This window comes from Rhinatrema bivittatum, chromosome 1 (genome assembly GCF_901001135.1).
Source record: "Rhinatrema bivittatum chromosome 1, aRhiBiv1.1, whole genome shotgun sequence".
Classification (NCBI taxonomy): Eukaryota; Metazoa; Chordata; class Amphibia; order Gymnophiona; family Rhinatrematidae; genus Rhinatrema; species Rhinatrema bivittatum.
This window is the reverse complement of record NC_042615.1, coordinates 46,936,527-46,959,049: the sequence shown is the minus strand read 5'-3', so window position 1 is coordinate 46,959,049 and position 22,523 is coordinate 46,936,527. Positions and strand designations below refer to the sequence as shown.

Genomic DNA, 22,523 nt, shown 5'->3' with positions numbered 1-22,523 from the left:
CAGCACAAGCTGCAGAGGAGGCCGAGCAGGGGGGCGCAAGCGAGAAGCCGGAGAATGCAAGGGAAGATTAGGAACACCTTGGAACGTGAGACGCACCAAGCTGGCTCAGGCCAACGGTCCTGTCTGACCCCGCATCCCGAGTCCTCACTGGGTCACTCGGAAGCACCCGGCGGATCCCAGTAGGAAAAAGCCATTCCCTGTGCCTTAGTCCCAGAAATAAGAGGTGGAGACACCTAAATCTGTCGGGCTAAGAATTATTGATGGGTCTGTCCTCCAGAAACTTGCCCAAGCTCACATATTGGGCTGGGCATGGAGCATACAGGGAGGGGGGATTTAGTAGTGCTGCGGGTGCTGGTCGAGCTGCTTCTGTGCCACACCATTCCTCTCTGCGCTTCCCTGAGTAGTTGTAGGGAAGCAAAGGTTCAGCCGGAGATGGAGAAAAGGCTACACAGCATTGCAGTAAGAAAAAGAAACCGCACATGCTGTCCTCATGTGCTGTCCTAGTCTGTGACAGGGTCCAGAATGGGTGCATGTTGTGTCCAATCACAATCTGAGCTGTTTCTGGAGAAGACTCGGGAACAACCTAAGGGAATATTTTTTTTTTCACGGAGAAGAGGCCTGGAAATCCCTCCCAGGGGAGGTGGTGGAGACCAGAGCTTAATGGAATTCAAGAAAGTGAGGGATAAACCGGGCATCTTCAGGGGTGTGAGAGAATCGTAATGAAGCCCTTGGATAAAACTGTGATTCCTAGAAGGTATGGGGCAGCGGTTATTACAACCCTAAAAGCCATGGCAGGAGGTGTAGGTGTCGGGTTCTGTGTGAAAATAATTCAGGACCCAAGGCTGCAGAAAATAACACCCAAGTACATGCCTCTCAACTACCTCCAGTCCACCAGAGACCACTGGAACCAGTTCCCCTCTCTCGGTGTGCTGGGATATATTTGCTGCGTCCGTAATTAAGAACGCAATGCAGGATTACAGGTCCTAGATTGCTCGGAGCTGAGAGTTTGTTCACCCACCTGCCCAGAGCAGACCACTTGCTCCACAGCAGAGCTGACGGGCCGTTTTGGTCTTTAACTGCCATTCTTTTCTGCTCTGCTGTGACCCATTCAGTGTCACGGCAGGTTTATCCGTGCAGCATCGCTGCAGGCTGAGGGCAGCACAGGCCTTGTTTTCGCAGCCTGTGAGACTTAAAAAGAACAGATTGACGGGAGGAGATTGAGTTTCCGTGCACATTTGTACCTAATCTGAAAGAGTTGCTTCTGCCAGTCATTGTTAAGGGGAGAGCGGAATCTACCAAGGCAGCCGTGTTGCACTCAGTTGTCTGATTTATAGAGAGTGTGGTTTAATATGCTTTGCCCCAAATAAAATAGATTTGCAGAGCTGTGTGCGAGATGCGGTAACTTACTTTACAGCGCCACATCGCTTCGCAACCGAACCGTGGCGGCGCGCCCTCACCCTTGTCTCCTGTCCCTTTGCAGCGGAAAACTACAAGGAAATCCACGCCATGAAGATTAAAGAGGAGCCCATGGAAGTTGATGTTCAGGACTCTGGAGTCTCACCCAGCCAAAATATGGACTACAGCACTTTATTAAGGCAAGAGAAAAGAGACAGCGTGCAGAAAGCGCCAGAAGGAAGAGTTCCACCCGAGAGAAATCTGTTCAGCCAGGACATCTCGGTGAAAATGGCGTCGGAGCTCCTCTTCCAGCTCTCAGGTAAGTTCATGTAATGGCACCTGGGTGGGGGAGGGGAGGAGATCAGGACCCTTTCAGGTGCAAAAGGCCAATGCTATATGTGGCTGCTGCAAGTCCATATTTAAATTGGTTCTTATTTGTAAATGTGTCATGACTATTTATTCTGGTTGAAAGTCAAATCTGACTCAGAGTTGGCCAGTCCTGCACCAATAGGTCCTGGAGCTATGCCCGAAGGTCAAGAAAATCCAGGCCCACAGGACACCTGTTTGTAGTGTATTAGGGCTTAAAATACCAACAAACAAAAGTGACCCATAGCATGGAAAATGTCATATGATGGAGCTAAATAATATGCAAATCTCCAACAGAGGAAAGAAACAGTTGTTAAAAAAAAAAAAACAAAAAGCAATATCATAATTAGGAGCAACCGTACAGGATTGTTAACAGGTTATAGGTCACCATCGAGGTAGTTACAATCATGTGCCCCAAAGTATAAATTACAACTTTATTATATCCCAGATTTTATCTAAAAATCTTTATTTCCATTACCTCTTCCTCTTTTTTTTTTTATATTAAAAATAACTCGGCTGCAAAATTATTTCAGATATGTATTCAAAACACAACAACTCTGCCCATTCCCGACTCCCCGTGGTAGATTTCACAAGCAAGACTCTTCCTAAACGGGAACCCACTTAAAAAAAAAAAAAAAAAAGCATTCAAAAAAGACACAAGTTTCAGAACTTAACTTGGAGCAACACAACTTGGCACCTGAGCGATGGTGAGCGTTTCTGCACCCCGTTTCTTTCTTTGGAGTTTGCTGGTGGCGGTGCTGCTCGGGCGCAGACAGAAGAGTAGAGTTCAAAGCAAGTCCTGCAGGAGGTCCTGGAAGCAACCTGATGGACATCATCATCATCCCTTCCCCAACGGAGAGCGCCGTCCCTGGTGGGGGCTGGGGTGGCGAGGAGTCCCGTGGGCATGGTTCCTCCATCACTGAACAGGTGCCTAGCGTGGGGCAGCCAGGATGGATAATTATGATGCAAGTTTCCTATCCCTCTCTGAAGGATTTGGCGGAAGGGGGCATGACGTCGCCCCTGGCAAATTTCCCTGGTGGCGTTAGAGGCCTTTATCAAGGAATGACTTACGGAAAGGCAGGGGTTGCTTGTAGAGCAAGCCGTGGCTGTACCGGCAGCTCTCCCCTAGGTGCAGTGAGCCAATATCCCCTCAAACCAGCAGTTGCAAATCCCCAGCACGTTGGAGTCTCTGGGAGATTATGGTGCGGCTAGAGACAGCCGTTCCTGCAGAGATGGGACACATGCAAACGTCTGAACTTAGCTTAGATCAAAGCTCGGCAGCTCGTGGAGAAGAAACTTTGAGGTCTATCACATAAATACATTGGAAAGGAAATGAATGACCGTGCGAGCAAATATGAGCATTTTAGTAAGAGATAATATTGCCTTTAGGAGGAAATTGGAAAATTGTTGAGAAATCTCCAAATAATTCATTTCTCTCTAAAGCTGAGAATGTTTAACACATGCCTTTCACATGTTTTTGTACATGCATAGTAAATCCCATTCTTCAAACCAGAGAAAAAAGCTAGTTCAAAGAAAGTCACATTTAGTTTTAGAAGCAAGTAAAGCATCGGCTGGATCTTAAACTGGCTCAGTTTTTTATGCCGATGCAATATAGTGCACTCGGCCTATCGCAGGGCTTGACACGCGTCCAAAACTCCTCATGCAATAAGGGGATTAGTGCGTCCAAACCAGCGCTGAGCTAATAGTGCTCATCACGTGTAAATTCATGTTGATGAGTGCTATTAGCTGTTACCCCCCCTGATGCAAAAAATTGCCACACGGCACGGCGCCCGTTTTAATGCTGCAGATTTAACGCCTGCTCAGGAGCAGGCGTTAAATCTGCAGCACGAGGGCTGACGAATACCCCCCCTCCCCCAAAACAAATCCTGCTTTCTGTGATTCCTGCTATTAGTATCCTAGCACTGCTAAATAGGAGGAACCACAGAAAGCAGAATTATGTCCCGCTCAAAAGCTTAGCAAAAAACAAATCCTGCTTTCTGTGGTTCCTCATAGGGGGAAATCACAGAAAGCTGCAGCCCCAAGGTCTGGCCCAATCGGAACCCCTGCCGGCAGTGAGTGAAGACGTGAATACATTAATATTAAAGTGCTGGGTTCTTGATATTCATTTATTCAACTCTTCACTTCTTGCCGATTGGTCCGTTCACCGTCACATCAGTGAAAGGTCCAATCCCCTTTCAGAAGGCTGTCCTGAAAGGGGATTGGTCCTTTCACTGCCAAGTGTCAGTGAAAAGGACCAGTAAAGAACAGCCCTGCCGACTGTGGGGAGGGAGCCCTGGCCAGGCTGTTCTAGCCACACAGCCACTTCTCTCGGGCGCACGATGCCGAGCACTAGGGCCGCACAAATTATCCATTGCGCGTCCCTTTTAGCGCAGCAGCTCATCTTCCTATTGCATCGAGCGCCCAGGACAGTGCGCACGTTCAAAAAAAAACCATGCGCCCAGTTTGGATGGACGTTTTTACGCGCTGATATTGCATCGTCCTGTTTAAGCGTCCATTGTACTAAAGAGCGACCTGCTACACAAACTTGGTGTCATGGTGCGCTACACTGGGAAAGGAAAGTAGGTACAGTGTCTGGGGGGGGAGGGGGTTCAGAGCCAGGGTCTTCTGCCTGAAACAGCCGCAGTTTCTCATGGGTTGAGCCCTTGGGTGCAGACAGCTGTCAGGACTTCCCAGGTAGGAGCAGGAACCAGGAAGGACCAAAGACCAGGAGCGGAGCAGGAAGCAGGATTGTAGCTGAGAACCAGGAACATGGTCAGGTAACAGTATGTCAGAGAGCTGTGTGGACTACTGGGCCTGCAAAGTTTTATGCCAGGCTCAAGAGCTCCTTATGCACAGCTCAGCATTTTCTGCAGGGCTCTTGATGATTCAGAGTCCCTGTGGTTTACTGCAAGATCCCCCTGGCTTTGAACACCCAGGGCTGCAGGTTCAATTGATCCCTGTTGCCCCTGGCAAACAGCTATTTGCAGGCAAATAGCACATGCAATCATATTTGCAAATGTTTACATGCCCTATTTGCTGTTTTTCCACCTTTTGCGAAGCCATTTGCAGAAATTAGGCAAAATCGCTAATGAGCTGAAGAATTGTGCACATAGGCTCATCAATAATTGCACACAGCAAAAGTAGAACATAAGAACATGCCATACTGGGTCAGACCAAGGGTCCATCAAGCCCAGCATCCTGTTTCCAACAGTGGCCAATCCAGGCCATAAGAACCTGGCAAGTACCCAAACACTAAGGGGCAGATTTTAAAAGCCCTGCTCGTGTAAATCCGCCCGGGTTTACGCGAGCAGAGCCTTGCGCGCCTATTTTCCATAGGCCTGCTGGCGCGCGCAGAGCCCCGGGACTTGTGTAAGTCCCGGGGTTTTTTGTCGGGGGCGGGGCCGATCGCGGCGTTTTGTGGGTGGGGCGTGGCGTTTCAGGGGCGGGCCCGGGGGTGTGGTTTCGGCCTGGGGCGGTCCGGGGGCGTGGCCGCGCCCTCCGGAACCGCCCCCGGGTTGCGTCTCGGCGCGCCAGCAGCCCGCTGGCGTGCGTGGATTTACGTCTCCCTCCGGGAGGCGTAAATCCGTGGACAAAGGTAGGAGGGGGGTTTTAGATAGGGCCGGGGTGGTGGGTTAGGTAGAGGAAGGGAGGGGAAGGTGAGGGGAGGGAATGGAGGCAGGCTGCGTGGCTCGGCGCGCGCCAGCTGCCCAAAATCGGCAGCCTTGCGCGTGCCGATCCTGGATTTTAGCAGATACGCGCGGCTACGCGCGTATCTGCTAAAATCCAGCGTACTTTTGTTTGCGACTGGTGCGCCAAAAAAAGTTCTTGGAAGAGAAGTCCATTAACTGCTATTAATCAAGTTTACTTAGGGAATAGTCACTGCTATTAATTGCATCAGTAGCATGGGATCTTCTAGGTGTTTGGGTAATTGCCAGGTTCTTGTGGCCTGGTTTGGCCTCTGTTGGAAACAGGATGCTGGGCTTGATGGACCCTTGGTTTGACCCAGCATGGCAATTTCTTATGTTCTTATGTTCTTAAAAGTACGCGAACGCGCATTTTTTTAAAATCTACCCCTAAGTCTATTCCATGTTACCGTTGCTAGTAATAGCAGTGGCTATTTTCTAAGACAACTTAATTAATAGCAGTTTAATTGTGCATTGCGTGAAAATGAACTTTCCCCGATTAATTACGAGTGTAAAATAGCAATTTTCCATAAAACTTAACTACACCTTTTGAAAATAAGATCTGCGATTTTGTACTGACTATCGCAGACAAAATCCCCTGCAAAGTCTTTTGCAGGTTATTTAAATGAGACGGTATTGCGAGAAAAGCTTCTCACGGTACTGCTGCATTCTGTTAAGAACTTTGCCATTTGGTACATTGGCCTTTGGGTTTGCCTGATATTTCTCCTAAACAGGAGCAAATGATAACACTGGCCATTTTTCTGGTTTGGAGCCTGATCCTAATTCCGTCTTTAGGTGATTATTACCTTAGGAAGGCTGTTCAGTTTTTAGGATTTAAGAGTAGGATATTTCCTGATTGACAGGGTCATTTATCATTTTGATATGAGGGCTTTACGCCTGCGTTAGGGCCCTAACGTGCATGTTAATTACTGCAACACGCACTGTTACCGCATTTTAGAGAGAGAGAGAGAGCCTCAATATTGCAAAGTGGCCCCACTCTCCGGCCGGTACTGCAGATTGTGATTGCAGTCTGCGGTAAAATAACTATGCGTTTAAAGTAAATGGGAAACTTGCCTAGCCACGTTCCCTCTTTTCTAATGTGGGCATTAGGCTTACTATAAATATAGCAAAAGGATAAATCTAGGCCTTAAGTTTGTTTGACACAGGCAAGGAGGAGAAAGGTTTTGTAGTTATGCTAGAGATATGAGTAGTATGTTTCCAAGTTTAGCTCTTCCCATCTTTGAAATTTTCTTGAATTTATGATACTTGTTTATTAGTAGAAATATAGAAACATGATGGCAGAAAAAAGATCCTATGGCCTATCCGTTTGGCCCATCCGTCCAATTCATTTAGCATTATAATTTCCACAAACCTTGATTATCATATTTATCCACGGTTGACTTCAAGGGATTCCAGATCAGGTCAGAGGCTAGTAACACAAGCTTTGCAGAAATCCAAGCATACCACATCCAGCACTTGCTCCTGATCTAATTCTCTGGTCACCCAATCAAAGAAATTAATCATATTTGTTTGATATGATTTTCCTCTGGTAAAATTATGCTGCCTTGAATCCTGCAACTTGCTAGTCTCTAGACCAGGAGTCTCCAAACTTTTCAAGAGAAGGGCCAGGACTTTGGGAAAATTCACTACTTATCCCTTGAATAAGCAGCTTGGAATCTATCTACCCCTTGGGATCCTGCTGGGTATTTGTGACCTGGATTGGCCATAATGGAAATATGATACTGGGCTTAATGGACTTTTGGTCTGGCAAGCCTTATGTTCTTATCTCACCTCAGAATTTGCTGAGCCAGTAGCTGGGACCGTATCTGCTGCCTTTCATGATTTAAAATGCTGGGCAGGATTCCTGGGAACGTGACAGATTGAGTGATCAGTTATAATAATAATTCCAGATTTCTTGGAGGTTGGCAACCCTAAAACATAAGAATTCGCCATACTGGGTCAGACCGAGGGCCCATCAGACTCAACACCCTGTTTCCAGCAGTGAACAATCCAGGATACAAGTACCTGGCAAGAACTCGAACATTAAATAAATTCCAAGCTATTAAAGGCAGTAATAAGCAGTAGTTATTCCCTAAGTCATCTTGACTAATAGCAGTTTATGGATGTCTTCTCCAGGAACTTGTCCAAACCTTTTTTAAACCCAGCTAAGCTAACTACCTTAACCACAGCCTCTGGCAATAAATTGCAGAGCCTAATTGTGCGTAGAATGAAAAAGAATTATCTCCGATTTGTTTTAAATTGTGCTACTTGTTAACTTCATGAAGTGCTTCTTAGTCCTTCTATTTGAAAGAGTAAACAACCGATACACATTTACACATTCTAGTCCTCTCATAATATTGAAGACCTCCATCAAATCCCCTCTCAGCCATCTCTTCTGCAAGCTGAACAGCCCTAACTACTTTAGGGGAGCCATTCCATCCCCTTTAACAATTTGGTCACTCTTCTCTGTACCTTCTCCAGTGCAACTATATATTTTTTGAGATGCAGAGACCAGAATTGCACACAGTACTCAGGGTATGGTCTCACCAGGGAGCGATACAGAGGCATGACATTTTCAATTTTATTCACCATTCCTTGCCTAATAATTCCCAACATTCTGTTTGCTTTTTTGACTGCCGCAGCACACTGAGCTGACAATTTCAATGTATTGTCCACTATGATGCTTAGATCTTTTTCCTTGGTGGTAACTCGTAACATGAAAACTAACATCATGGGTTATTTTTCCATTGTACGTGTGCACTTTAAATTTCATCTACCATTTGGATGCTCAGTCTTCATCTCGCAAGGTCCTCCTGCAATGTATCACACTATCTGCTTGTGATTTAACTACTCTGAATAATTTTGTATCATCCGCAAATTTGATAATCTCACTCATTGTATTCCTTTCCACTGAGAAAATTGACCATTTAATCCTACTCTCTGTTTCCTGTCTTTTAACCAGTTTGTAATCCACAAAAGGACATTGCTTCCTATCCCATGACTTTTTAGTTTTCTTAGAAGCCTCTCATGAGGGTCTTTGTCAAACGCCTTCTGAAAATCCAAATACACTACATCTACTGGTTCACCTTTATCCACATGTTTATTAACCCCTTCAAACAAATGAAGCAGATTTGTTAGGCAAGACTTCCCTTGGATAAATCCATGTTGACTGTGTTCCATTAAACCATGTATTTCTATATGCTCTATGATTTTGATCTTGAGAATAGTTTCCACTATTTTTCCCGGCACTGAAGTCAGGCTCACTGGTCTATAGTTACCCGGATCGCCCTTGGAGCCTTTTTAAAATATTGGGGTTATATTGGCCACTCTCCAGTGTTCAGGTATAATGGATGATTTTAATGATATTTTACAAATTTTAACTAATAGATCAGAAATTTCATTTTTGAGTTCCTTCAGTACCCTAGGATGCATACTAGATAAATGGTAGTATACTCTTATCATTATAATCGTCCCAAACACACATGTGATTTCTACCCATATAGATTCTGCTGTGCATTTAATCTCTTGCAGGATCTTTTCTTTTGTAATTTAAAGTTAATTGACCACAGTAGCAGCCCGTGTTACAATTACATTTATTTATTTATTTATTTCGAATTTTTCTATACCGACATTCTTGAACAAAGATATCAAATCATATCGGTTACATAACGATTTTTTCAATTTGCAAGATCAATAATTACATTTTCTCCATTTTACAACTTCCCATCCAACAACCACCCTTCCCCACCCAAATACATGTAGTAAGAAAGATGAATCCGGTAACTAGTACAAAAAGAAGTTATTAGACCACAATGTTCAGGTATTCTTTGATTGTATCCAAGAGATGTATGGTTGCCAAATTCTTGTAAATTTCTCCAAAGCATCTTGCTGCATTGCTGTTAATTGGCTCAAATAAAACATAACATAATTCCTTTCAACCATGTCCAGAGATGGGAAATCTTGCTGTTTCCTACAGGAATTGGAAATCCTGGCTGCAGTAGCAAACTGTGTGAGAAGAGCCTGCGTCGATTTTGAAACATCCGGACGTGGAATATTCAGTAAGAAATATCTAGGTTCTTTAGGTATACCACACTTCAGGACAGCCTGAAGTAAGCGAACTATCTGGTTCCAAAATTTGATTATCTTTATACACTTCCACCATATATGGAACATAGACCCAGTGACCCCACAGCCTCTCCAGCAATCTGAGGAAGAAGTAGGATGTAGTTTTTCGGGAGTTAAATATCAACAATATAGAATCTTATATCCATTCTCCACTAATAAAGACGATATTGAACTACGTCCAGGCGTAAGCAACCCAAATTTTAAGAAGCCAGGAAGTCCGCGTGTACTTACCTATGCGAGCATCAAGAATAAGGAGGCAGAAAGGGGGCAGGGCATGGGTGTTCCGGGGTGGGGCCGAGACTTACATGCATAGCCCCCGAATTTTGCAAGGCTGAACATGGCAGTGTACGCCATGTTACCTGCGTAACGAGTCTGGAGATTCTGAGCCAGAGGGATCCTGAACACCGGGGGCGGAGATATCTCCCACTGTAAGAGGGGCACTTTCAACTCAGGGTGGGTTTGGGGGGGGGCAGTGTTACATTGCTCTGCCTAAGGCGCAAGGGTACGTAGCCCCTTGTAACAACCCCCCCCCCCCCCCAAAAAAAAAAAATCCCACCCTGAGTTGAAAGTGCCCCTCTTAGTGTGGCAGATATATAAAATGTACTTGCAAATGTTTAGGCTTAGATGGCAATTTCCTCAATAACAAGAGCTAATTTAGAGATCATCTTCTTAGTTTGTTTAGGTGTATCACAAAAACCTTCTAATAACGTTCTACCACGAGACATATCCTGTGTAACTTCCTGGAACTGTAAATAATGAGATACTTTCATGAAATAAAATCGATCACTAAATTCCATCACTTTATCAGTTGCCCAAAGCTCTCTGATCCTTGTCAACCCCACAGATTGAAAACCATGGATTTAAAACCTAGGAGAAAGTCTTTATTATAGCAGATTGGAGTATTAGCATAAATATCTCTTCTCTTGCAGGATCTTTAGCCAGTTGTTCTCTATGCCATCCCAAGTTGATGCACTCTATCATTACAGAATAATATTTACCCTGATATAGCACTGTCCCATTGTTTATCCTCCTTCCACCAGGTCTCTGTGATGCCAATTAATTCTAACTCATCACTCACTGCTTTACACTCTTAACTCTCCCATCTTACTTCTTAGACTTCTGGCATTGGCATACAGACATTTCAAAGTGTGTTTTTTGTTTGTATTAGCACCCTGCTTTTGAGTTGACAGGGATAATGTGGAATCTTTTAATTCAGGTGGTTCTTTACTTAAAGGCACAAGGATACTTTTGCTTTTTTTTTTTTTTTAATTTTTAATTTTGCATATTTCAAATTTGACAAATTCAAATTCAGCAAAACATAATTCAGGAGTACATAGAATAACATTAAATATATTATCCTAAAGGAAAACATATACTCTGTATTATATACTCCCTATTACCAACAATGGGGGAGAGTTCCATTTGTAAGCAAGTATCTACTAAAAAGAAATATAGACCAAACATTGAGAGACTTAGGAGTATTCACATTCTTTCCTACACTAAGAAGATGAAGGATACTTTTGCTTTTATTGGAACCTCTCTGTTGGGGATGCCCTAACTCTCCTGTTTTGTTAGTATCCTTTGAAGATACCTCTCTCTCTGAACCATGCGCTGCTGAGCGACTGTCCGCTTTCCCCTTTGTTCTAATTTTAAAGCTGCTCTATCACCTTTTTAAAAGTTAGTGTCAGCAGCCTGGTTCCACCCTGGTTTAGGTGGAGCCCGTCCTTTCGGAAAAGACTCCCCTTTTCCCCTAAAGGTTGCCTAGTTCCTTACAAAACTGAATCAGTCTTCCCTGCACCATCATCTCATCCTAACTAAAATCCTAAATTTGGCTTCCAGAACCTGCCTCCCACACTTTTCCTATATTGTTGGTACCCAACCATGTACTATATTGTTGGTACCCAACAATATAGTACATGGTACTTGTGACTACCATGGTACCCACATGTACCATGGTAGCCAGCACTATTTAAATTCCTATCTAGGTGATGCATGAAGTCTGCCCCTTCGCACCAGACAGGCAAGTTATCAGGCGATTCTTGTGTCCACCAGACACCCAGCTATCTATATTCCTAATAATCGACTCACCAACTATGATGGCCAACCGAACTTTCCCTTCTGGGCAGTAGTCCTGGGATACTTTTCCTTGATGCAAGAGGATAATGCATCAACTAGAGAGTAGGTCCTTGCTACAGGATCACTTCCTGCTACACCAGGGTCGTGCTGTCTGACCAGGAGATCTTCTTCCTTCAAGGCAGCACTAATGCTGCCAGACTGGGGTTGGGACTTGGTTACTATTTCCCTGAAGGACTCCTCTTTATTCCTCTCTGTCTGCCTCAGCTCCTCAAGGTCTGCACACCCGTTCACACCTCTGGGAATCCTGCCTCTCCACCTCTTCCCTTGCATCTGCCCCCCTGGGGGAAGTAGGAGGTAGGTTGATGATGGAGAGAGTGTTTGCGTGAGTGTGTGTATTTTGGAACACTCTCTCTCCATTCTCTCTCTCTCTCTCTCTCTCTACTTCTCTTTTCCCCACCCCCTCTCTCTATTTCCCTTGTCTCCTCTCATGCCTCTCTCTCACACTCCCCTCCCTTGTCCTTCCTTTTCTCAATCCCCTCCACTTTTCTTCCCATCTCTCCTTCCCAACTGTCTTTCAACCTCCTCCCCTTCCCTTCCCTTCACTCTCAATCACCTCCCTACCTTTCATGTCATCTTCTTTGGCTGGGAATCCTACCAATCTTGCTGTTTTACTTACTGTTGCATGGAACGTTCCTCATTAAAATTGGGATGGGGGCAGGGATAGGATAGAGGGCTGCAGAAATATAGGAGTTAAAGAAAAGCATGAGTCAAGACCAGAGGATCCTTGACAGTGATGAGATGCAAGGGTGAAGCTGAAAAGCAGGTAGGGTCTTTAGTAGTCTACCCTTTCCAAATGTAACTGCAGTATAAATTTAAATTTTTAGTGTTCAAAGAGAAAAGTAATTTAAGTATGTTAAGTAGGGGGCCTCAAAAGGTCTAGCATTCTGTTGTGCAGGGGGCCTCGAAGGCCTTAGATTCTGTCAAGGAGGACGGCCTCTAAAGACCTTGCATTCTGTTGTGTAGGGGGGTGTTTAGTGTGCCCTTGGGCCTCGAACCAAGTCCAGACCTTCAGGGCCGGGCCGAGGGTTGACGGTGTGTCCCACGATGGCTGACGGTCTGGCCCTTTACCAGGCCTGCAAGCTCCCAAGGCCAACACCCAAGGATGTTGGAAGATGAATGGTCCTCCGACCATTCCGAGCCCTTTCGGACCTGCTGCAAGGAACAGCATGGAGCAGCAGGCCTGGCCTGTGTTTGAGGGCAGATGGGCCTTGACGCGTAGACAGGACTATGGTCGATGCGACGGCATCGCAGACAAAACACTTAGTTGATGCGATGGCACCACTGACGAAGACACTTGGTTCTTGACAACACCTGGGAGGAAGGACATTTGCACTGTCTCTCAGGCGCCCGACTCAGGCCACCCGCGGGACTGAGTCGCAGACCACCCTGTCCCACTACGCGCCTTACACAGCCCTTGGAGGCTGATCAGGGACCACGAGGAGAGCGGGACAAGCGCGGGGAAGATCCAGGCAAAGAGGAACTCCAGTGACGAAGCCGGTGTCATCCGAAGCTGGCGGTGGGAACAGAGGCTCAGGAGCACAGGGACGAATCCCACCTGCAGGCCACTCCATTCTCGGGCACGACATCATCCGAGAACCACGGCTCTGCAGGAACGGAAGGCTCAGGAGCACCAGACGAAGATGCAGGGAAGAACATCCTGGCAGGCAGACACATCAGGACGAGGAAGATCATGACGGAACATCAGGACATGGTCATGGACCTCAGGCAAGACATCAAGACATGAAGACGTGATACGAAGGCAGACGAGACGAGGAGCTCCACAAAGAACAGAAGACCTTACAAGGCTCTGGCAGGCAGGAGCCTCCAGAGGGATGTCACTCTGATGCAAGGCAACGACAGACTGAGAAGACAGCCCTTTATAGGGCTCAAGCAGGAAGTCCACTTAAAGGTGGGGCCAGCACACTTCCTGTGTCTGGCCCTTTAAATCTGACAGAGAGACGCGGGCCGGCGCCTAAGAAGCAAGCAGGAGCAGGGCTGTGAAGGACCGTGAACAGCGGCCTGCACAGCGTCATCGCGTAGAGATGCAGGCAGGGCCTGAGGAGCAGACCCTAACGTCGGCAGCGGCTCCAGCCGCTGTGGGGAGCCCCAGGGGCGGCTCCAGCCGCCGGAAGGAACCGGGGCTTGCGGCCTAGCGCCGAGAGGGTGATAATGGCGACGGGGGCAGTCCCAGCCCCATGGAGAGAGGCAGAAAGTCCGCGGCACTGACCGCGGTGAAGATAAGGATCCAGAGCGGCCTCCGGGCTGCGAGGGACAGGCAAGACCGTGGCTCCTGCCGCGTTGAAGGCCCGACGGCAGCGTCCTGCTGCGTCGGGTGAAGAATGGCAGTGGCATGGTGAGTGAGTCTGCTCGCGGGGAAACCCGCGTGCTGCAGTTCATAACAAAGTAGATTTTAAAAATTTTAAATGGACCTTCATACCACCCTCTGTGAATATTGGGACCACTGTTATTGGTTCCCTGAATTTTTTGCTTTAGAGTCTTCTTTAATCATTGGTCCAATTCATGCACAATAATAAAGAGAATTTTTTGAGAAAAATTTTTTAGAGCTTAAAGTAAAAATCGAGATACTTCCCCCTATAGCACTGACCGACGCAATATCCCGTTTCACTTTTGCTGCCTCAGGGGCTGTCCTTGTAGATTCTGAAAGCCAGGAAGATGTATCTCTTATACAAATAAATGACTCTCTGTAACGATAAAATATCAAATTAGGCACATATACATACTTATATGGGTCATGAGCAAAGGTTCCCTTCAAATGCACTCATGATTCTTGCAATCCATTGTTTGATTCGACGCACCAAAATGGATTATTCACTGACGCTGCCAAACAGACTTGAAGGCAGGTGTACGCATGTGCATTTAAATATGCACTAGCGTGAATACGTCATCAATGACATCGGCTGTCAAAATTCTTTATATCGAAAATCACACTTGCTAATCATTTAAACTGGTGATATATGTAAAATGTATGAACTTATTCAAAACAATTATTATGAAAACAGTACAATAGTATTAGGTCAAAAAAATATTTTTTGACCTAATAATATTCTATTTCGCGATTTAGTCCCTCCCAGGGCAACTGTTTGAAGACGGAAAATCCACTGCTATTCACACTGTTTCAATTTCTTCAATCTGTCACCCCTACGCCAATGCAAGGATACAATTTCCAGCACTGTCCACTGAATATCTTCAAAATTATGTTGTTTCTCCGGAAAGTGGGATACCAAAGGAGCCTCCACTTTATTAGTCTTCCGTCAGCTCCGATGTTCAATCAGTCGTGTTCTAATTCTACGTTTGGTCATATCCACATATCTTAAATTACAAGGGCAACTGATTAGGTAAACGACAAAGAAAATCCTACAAGTGAACCCCGTGGGTAGAGGGAACTGATGTCCTGAGTGAGATTTAATAGAAGTCAAAGAGCTGTTTAATAAACAAATATCACAATGGCATGGTCCAAAGAGTCCATTTTTTTGGGGGGTTGTAGAAAGCTGAATGTACCACATGATTTCGGAGATTTAAACCTCATGAGAATGCGAACCTTAACGGAGAATGAAACACAGGATGTATTTGTTGTAAAATATTCCACTTTTTGCGGATTGATCTACAGATTAGTGCTGATTTAGTTGTATGCCGCATCATCATAGTTTGGCAGTTTGAATCCCCTCTAGAGTCTTTTTTCAAAAAAAGAGATTGTCTGTTGGAGTACAGGGCTCGCTTATATGCCACTTTTATTGAAGATACAGGGTACCCACGTTGAAGGAATCGTTCAGCCATTTGTTGGGCCTGAATTTTAAATTCCTTCGTATCAGAACATAGATGACGTAATTGCAGAAACTGACCAACTGGAAGATTGGTCTTGAAATTTGTTGGATGAAAGCTATCAAATTGCAAAAGATTATTGTGCTCATTAGGTATGCGGTATATGCTGGTATTCAAAGTCTCGTGCTGTTTAGTAATAAGGATATCCAAAAATGCAATCTGATGTTGATGATAATTAATAATGAACTTAAGGATTTAATGTATTGAACCACTGATGAAATTCAAGCAGCCTAGATGTAGGTCCTTGCCATATTACAAAAATATCATCTATGTACCGCTTCCAACATTGTAGATTTTGATTCCATCTACTCCCCGCTCCTCGTTCATTGTAATTTCTTCCTCCTTTGAGTTAATTGTAAACCGGCGTGATGTGTCCTACAAATGTCGGTATATTAAAAGTTCTTAAATAAATAAATAAACTCACCCTTTAAATAGTGGTAGCTCCCCCATCACGTTGTAGCTGAATAAACAGACCTTTATATTTGTTTTTAAGATAGCAGAGAATGAAGCAACTTGCCCACAGTCACAAGGAGCGTCAGGATTTGAACCCTGGCTTCCCAGGCCACTGCTCTAACCATTTGGCTTCTTGGCATGCAGTCACACTTAAACTCTGCCTCAAGTAGAATGAAATCTACATCTAAAATCGGAGCTCCCAGGGGATGCCAGTGGCCGAAGCGGCCATGAACTCTGATTTCTCTCTGCCCAGCCCATTACCGTAACCAAGAGCCTTCTCTCTCACTTTTCTTGGTCCCCTTTCCATCGCAGTAGATTTTCTTTGGCGATCGTAGGAGAAGCTGTCTTTGAAAACCCACTGCCAGTTCAGTCAGGATATACAGGGCAGTAAATGCTCCGTTTACTAATGAAAAGGGCACAAAAATCGCCCCCTGCTGCCTGCCCCGTCTCAGCCCCACAAGGTAGTGAGGATGGGATCAACCAAACGAAAAGACCACTCCTGAGCTGGATGCCCGAAAGTAGGTCAGACCAGGTCCTTTGCAGTGGCCACTGACAGAGGCTTCTGCTGTCTTTTACAAAGTCTTCCAGTTTGTTTTGTTTGTGCTTTTTAAACTACTAATAAGAAGTGTAATTTAAAAGAAAGGAACAAGGTACAGAAAAGCGATCTGGGCCTTAGCTCCCAGCTTCCAGAAACGAGTGGCTGCACAGAAGTACGCAGGTGATCTGACACGGTGGTGTTTTAAGCCAGATCGTGAGGGGGTTCAGCCTCTTAGATAAAGTGGATCTGTGCCATCTGGGCAGCCATCCCGGGGAGAACGTGCTGGGAGGGGGTGGAAGAAAACAGAGAATTGCACTGTGTTGTGTGCTCTCGTTTTTCTCTTACCTTGCTTATTCTGGTGTTTGGTTATTTTTCTTGTGCCACAGAGAAAGTGAGCAAAGAGCATAATCACAACAAGGACCACAACCTCCAAATTACGACCAGGTAAGCAGCCTTCAGGCCTAACTGCAGCATCACTCCAACGCATACCATGCAGCTCACCACCCTGAGACCCTATATTCTTATTCTTTTGAGGTTTGTATCTTGGGGGGGGGGGGAGTTCTTATTTTTATGTTGTAGGTACTGTAATAACTGGGCAAGATTCTGCTGTCAATCAGTGCACGCCTGTAGGTTTACATAGCAAAGTTTGCACAAGATTCTGCTGTCAATCAGTGCACGCCTGTAGGTTTACATAGCAAAGTTTGGACAAGATTCTGCTGTCAATCAGTGCACGCCTGTAGGTTTACATAGCAAACTTTGCACAAGATTCTGCTGTCAGTCAATGCACGCCTGTAGGTTTACATAGCAAAGCTTGGACAAGATACTGCTGTCAGTCAATGCACGCCTGTAGGTTTACATAGCAAAGCTTGGACAAGATTCTGCTGTCAATCAGTGCACGCCTGTAGGTTTACATAGCAAAGTTTGCACAATATTCTGCTGTCAGTCAATGCACACCTGTAGGTTTACATAGCAAAGTTTGCACAAGATTCTGCTATCATCTGTACATGAATTATGATGAAGTTTATTTTAAAAGAACATTAATGTAAAGAAAGACTATTAGTACTTCCCATTGAAGGCTGTTATTTATAGATGCTGCATCCGATTTTGAATCTCCTTCCCTGCTTTTTTTTAGATATTTTTCATGTGGTGCTGCAGTAGGGAGAACCTTGCTTCTAATGTTATTGCAGGCAGGAAATGTATTGTATGTCTATATTTTTGTTAGCAGTTTAATTTCTATATCCTTACCAAAGAAAAATCCCTTTTCCCTCCTCAGTCCTTTCTTTTCTGAAGACAAATTTAGACAATCACCATTCACCTCTTGCTCAAAAGATCTGTCAAGCAAAGCGGATCTCCATGGGAGGACAACGGCATCAGGTATGACAGGAGCTTTCCTGGGTTTCTGTAATAATCTTACAGTGAGGACCTTAACGTGGAGTGAAAGTCGCTTTATAAAGCGAAGACCTTGATGGTAGCTGTGTGTTTTCACTATGCCTTCCAGCTGTTACTTGCTCAGTATACTGGTTAAGTTCACGTTTTTCCCCCTGAAGGGTTTGACTGTCCATTGAGTCCTGATTCCATTATGTACGGAAATATTTGCTTTATGGGAAATCACGCTTTATTATGACAGGGTCAGTTTTCCAGATTCTTAAAGCTACAGGCACCTATTTTGGAAGAGGTTGAAGGCAGCTTGGATATCATCAGGTATACTAAGGACCTGGTTGGATTGTAAGGAAGGTGATAGACAGGGGGGGGGGGAGGGGGGGGTCATCCACCAAAGATTACTTTCTGGACAGGGGTTAGTGGAGGATATTTCTGTACAGTTTTCACTCAAGAAGGGTTGGAGAAGGACCGTTGATAGTTTCCAAGGGTATGTGTGAAGGGGGGGATAGATGTGACACCGTTCATGGAAGAAAGTTGTCTCTGTGCAGTTGGCAAAACTGAAAGTGGGCAAAGCCATGGGGCCAGATGGGATGCACCCTAGGATACTAAGGGAGCTCAGAGATGTCCTGGCAGGTCCAGTGAAGGATCTGTTCAGTAAGTGATGCGCACATGTTATATAATCAGCTACCTGTGTGCACAGTTTTACATCGGCGCGCACACCTGTGCAAGCAAGTGCCGTCTCACATGCTTACGTGGGGGGATTTTACTAGATGTGAGTGGCCATGCAATAGGCCTTTTCCCCAGTTCCCTTCCAGTCCGCTCCAGTAAAGAAGTGGACTTCCTAACCCCCCTACCTAATCTGCCTCCCTTTTACCATACTAGCTCCAACCCCTAAAACCTCGCTGACTGCCCTAGTTTTTTTTTTTTGCTTTAATACTCACCCACGGTCCAGAGCAGCAGCAGGTTAACACGGGCCGGTTGGATCCTGGCGTGCGCTTGTGCGGGACTCTGCCTAATGGCGCTGTCTTGATCCACCCTTTTTTTCTAAAGCCTTTGCAATGCGTGTACTGGGAGATATACGCGTGCCTGCGGGCCTTTGAAAATTCGCGCAGCACACACACGGCCCAGCCACACATTTATCTCCCCCATGTCGCCACGCATAGGGCTTTGAAAATTGGCCTTTTGATTTCTATTCTTTTTCTAATTAGGGCCAATGCAAGGGTATAAGGCACCCACATTGAATCTTACAGCTTTGACCTGGCCCTCTCCACGCAATATTTTGCATTTATAATACAAAGATTTTAAGAACATAAGAAAATGCCATACTGGGTCAGACCAAGGGTCCATCAAGCCCAGCATCCTGTTTCCAACAGTGGCCAATCCAGGCCATAAGAACCTGGCAATTACCCAAACACTAAATCTATTCCTTGTAACCATTGCTAATGGCAGTGGCTATTCTCTAAGTGAACTTAATAGCAGGTAATGGACTTCTCCTCCAAGAACTTATCCAATCCTTTTTTAAACACAGCTATACTAACTGCACCAACCACATTCTCTGGCAACAAATTCCAGAGTTTAATTGTGCGTTGAGTAAAAAAGAACTTTCTCCGATTAGTTTTAAATGTGCCCCATGCTAACTTCATGGAGTGCCCCCTAGTCTTTCTACTATACGAAAGAGTAAATAACTGATTCACATCTACCTGTTCTAGACCTTTCATGATTTTAAACACCTCTATCATATCCCCCCTCAGTCGTCTCTTCTCCAAGCTGAAAAGTCCTAACTTCTTTAGTCTTTCCTCATAGGGGAGTTGTTCCATTCCCCTTATCATTTTGGTAGCCCTTCTCTGTACCTTCTCAATCGCAATTATATCTTTTTTGAGATGCGGCGACCAGAATTGTACACAGTATTCAAGGTGCGGTCTCACCATGGAGCAATACAGAGGCATTATGACATTTTCCGTTTTATTCATCATTCCTTTTCTAATAATTCCCAACATTCTGTTTGCTTTTTTGACTGCCGCAGCACACTGCACCGACAATTTCAATGTGTTATCCACTATGACACCTAGATCTCTTTCTTGGGTTGTAGCACCTAATATGGAACCCAACATTGTGTAATTATAGCATGGGTTATTTTTCCCTATATGCATCACCTTGCACTTATCCACATTAAATTTCATCTGCCATTTGGATGCCCAATTTTCCAGTCTCACAAGGTCTTCCTGCAATTTATCACAATCTGCTTGTAATTTAACTACTCTGAACAATTTTGTGTCATCTGCAAATTTGATTATCTCACTCGTTGTATTTCTTTCCAGATCATTTATAAATATATTGAACAGTAAGGGTCCCAATACAGATCCCTGAGGCACTCCACTGTCCACTCCCTTCCTCTGAGAAAATTGCCCATTTAATCCTACTCTCTGTTTCCTGTCTTTTAGCCAGTTTGCAATCCACGAAAGAACATCGCCACCTATCCCATGACTTTTTACTTTTCCTAGAAGCCTCTCATGAGGAACTTTGTCAAACGCCTTCTGAAAATCCAAGCATACTATATCTACCGGTTCACCTTTATCCACATGTTTATTAACTCCTTCAAAAAAGTGAAGCAGATTTGTGAGGCAAGACTTGCCCTGGGTAAAGCCATGCTGACTTTGTTCCATTAAACCATGTCTTTCTATATGTTCTGTGATTTTGATGTTTAGAACACTTTCCACTATTTTTCCTGGCACTGAAGTCAGGCTAACCGGTCTGTAGTTTCCCGGATCGCCCCTGGAGCCCTTTTTAAATATTGGGGTTACATTTGCTATCCTCCAGTCTTCAGGTACAATGGATGATTTTAATGATAAGTTACAAATTTTTACTAATAGGTCTGAAATTTCATTTTTTAGTTCCTTCAGAACTCTGGGGTGTATACCATCCGGTCCAGGTGATTTACTACTCTTCAGTTTGTCAATCAGGCCTACCACATCTTCTAGGTTCACCGTGATTTGATTCAGTCCATCTGAATCATTACCCATGAAAACCGTCTCCATTACGGGTACCTCCCCAACATCCTCTTCAGTAAACACCGAAGCAAAGAAATCATTTAATCTTTCCGCGATGGCCTTATCTTCTCTAAGTGCCCCTTTAACCCCTCGATCATCTAACGGTCCAACTGACTCCCTCACGGGCTTTCTGCTTCGGATATATTTAAAAAGGTTTTTACTGTGAGTTTTTGCCTCTACAGCTAACTTCGTTTCAAATTCTCTCTTAGCCTGTCTTATCAATGTCTTACATTTAACTTGCCAATGTTTATGCTTTATCCTATTTTCTTCTGTTGGATCCTTCTTCCAATTTTTGAATGAAGATCTTTTGGCTAAAATAGCTTCTTTCACCTCCCCTTTTAACCATGCCGGTAATCGTTTTGCCTTCTTTTCACCTTTCTTAATGTGTGGAATACATCTGGACTGTGCTTCTAGAATGGTATTTTTTAACAATGACCACGCCTCTTGGACATTTTTTACTTTTGTAGCTGCTCCTTTCAGTTTTTTTCTAACAATTTTTCTCATTTTATCAAAGTTTCCCTTTTGAAAGTTTAGCACGAGAGCCTTGGATTTGCACACTGTTCCTTTTCCAGTCATGAAAAAGGACACTCAAATTACAGTCTTTTGAAGTATATATATATATATAACAGCATCTGCATTTTGGGGTAGATTTTCAAACCCCTGAAAAGCTACCCCTGCCTCCCCCTGCGCGCGCTGAGCCCCGGGACCCGCGTAAGTCCCGGGGCTTGAAAAAAATGGGCGTTCCAGGGCCGGAGCCGTGGGCAGGGCGCCGGCCTGGGGGCGTTCCAGGGGCGAGACCGAGGCCTCCGGAACAGCCACCGGACTGGGGCATGGAGAGCCAGCGCGCGCAAGTTACGCCTGCCCAGAGGCAGGCGTAACATCTTCAATAAAGGTCGTGGGGGTGGGGGGTTTAGTTAAGGCTGGGGGGCAGGTTAGATAGGGGAAGGGAGGGGAAGGTGTGAGGGGGGGGGTGGAAGGAAAGATCCCTCCGAGGGAACGGAGGCAGGCTGCTCAGCTCGGCGCGCGCAGGTTGCACAATTGTGCACCTCCCTGCGCGCGCCGACCCTGGATTTTATAACATGCGCGCGGCAGCTCGCGCCTGTTATAAAATCGGGCGTAGATTTGTTCGTGCCGGGTTGCGCAAATAAATCTACGCCCGCGCGCATGTTATAAAATCTGGCCCTTTATTTACACGCACTGCTGTGGTGTCAACCAGAAAACCCTGCATAAAAGTCAAAAAGACACTTGGAACACGTATGATCTTAGGACTATTGTAACACATAATAGGTGTGAGCTGGGTCCTCAGAAAGCCATGAGCAAATTCAATTACAATTACAATATAATAAACCTAGCTCTAGCTGCCAACACTCGGTTACCACCCTATCTATGAAAGACAGCACTGAAAATATTTCAGAAGGCTCCAAAGCACCAATACACCTCCTATTAGGAAAACAAACATGCCAAACTGCTATAGAGCTCTACATAGAAATAATATATTACCTCAGGGGTTAAGCGATTCAAAATATTACAGGCGTTGTTGCAAAGACATAATGTTCACAT

General features: G+C 45.0%; 1 protein-coding gene across 1 annotated transcript in view; it reads left to right on the top strand.

The window, feature by feature from the left end:
• ZNF827 (zinc finger protein 827) overlaps positions 1–22,523 on the top strand; it is a 377,001-nt gene that overhangs the window by 247,167 nt on the left and 107,311 nt on the right. The window contains 3 exon segments of the mRNA XM_029601924.1: positions 1,481–1,714; positions 16,923–16,980; positions 17,810–17,910. Of these exon segments, the coding sequence (XP_029457784.1) occupies positions 1,481–1,714; positions 16,923–16,980; positions 17,810–17,910 (393 nt within the window).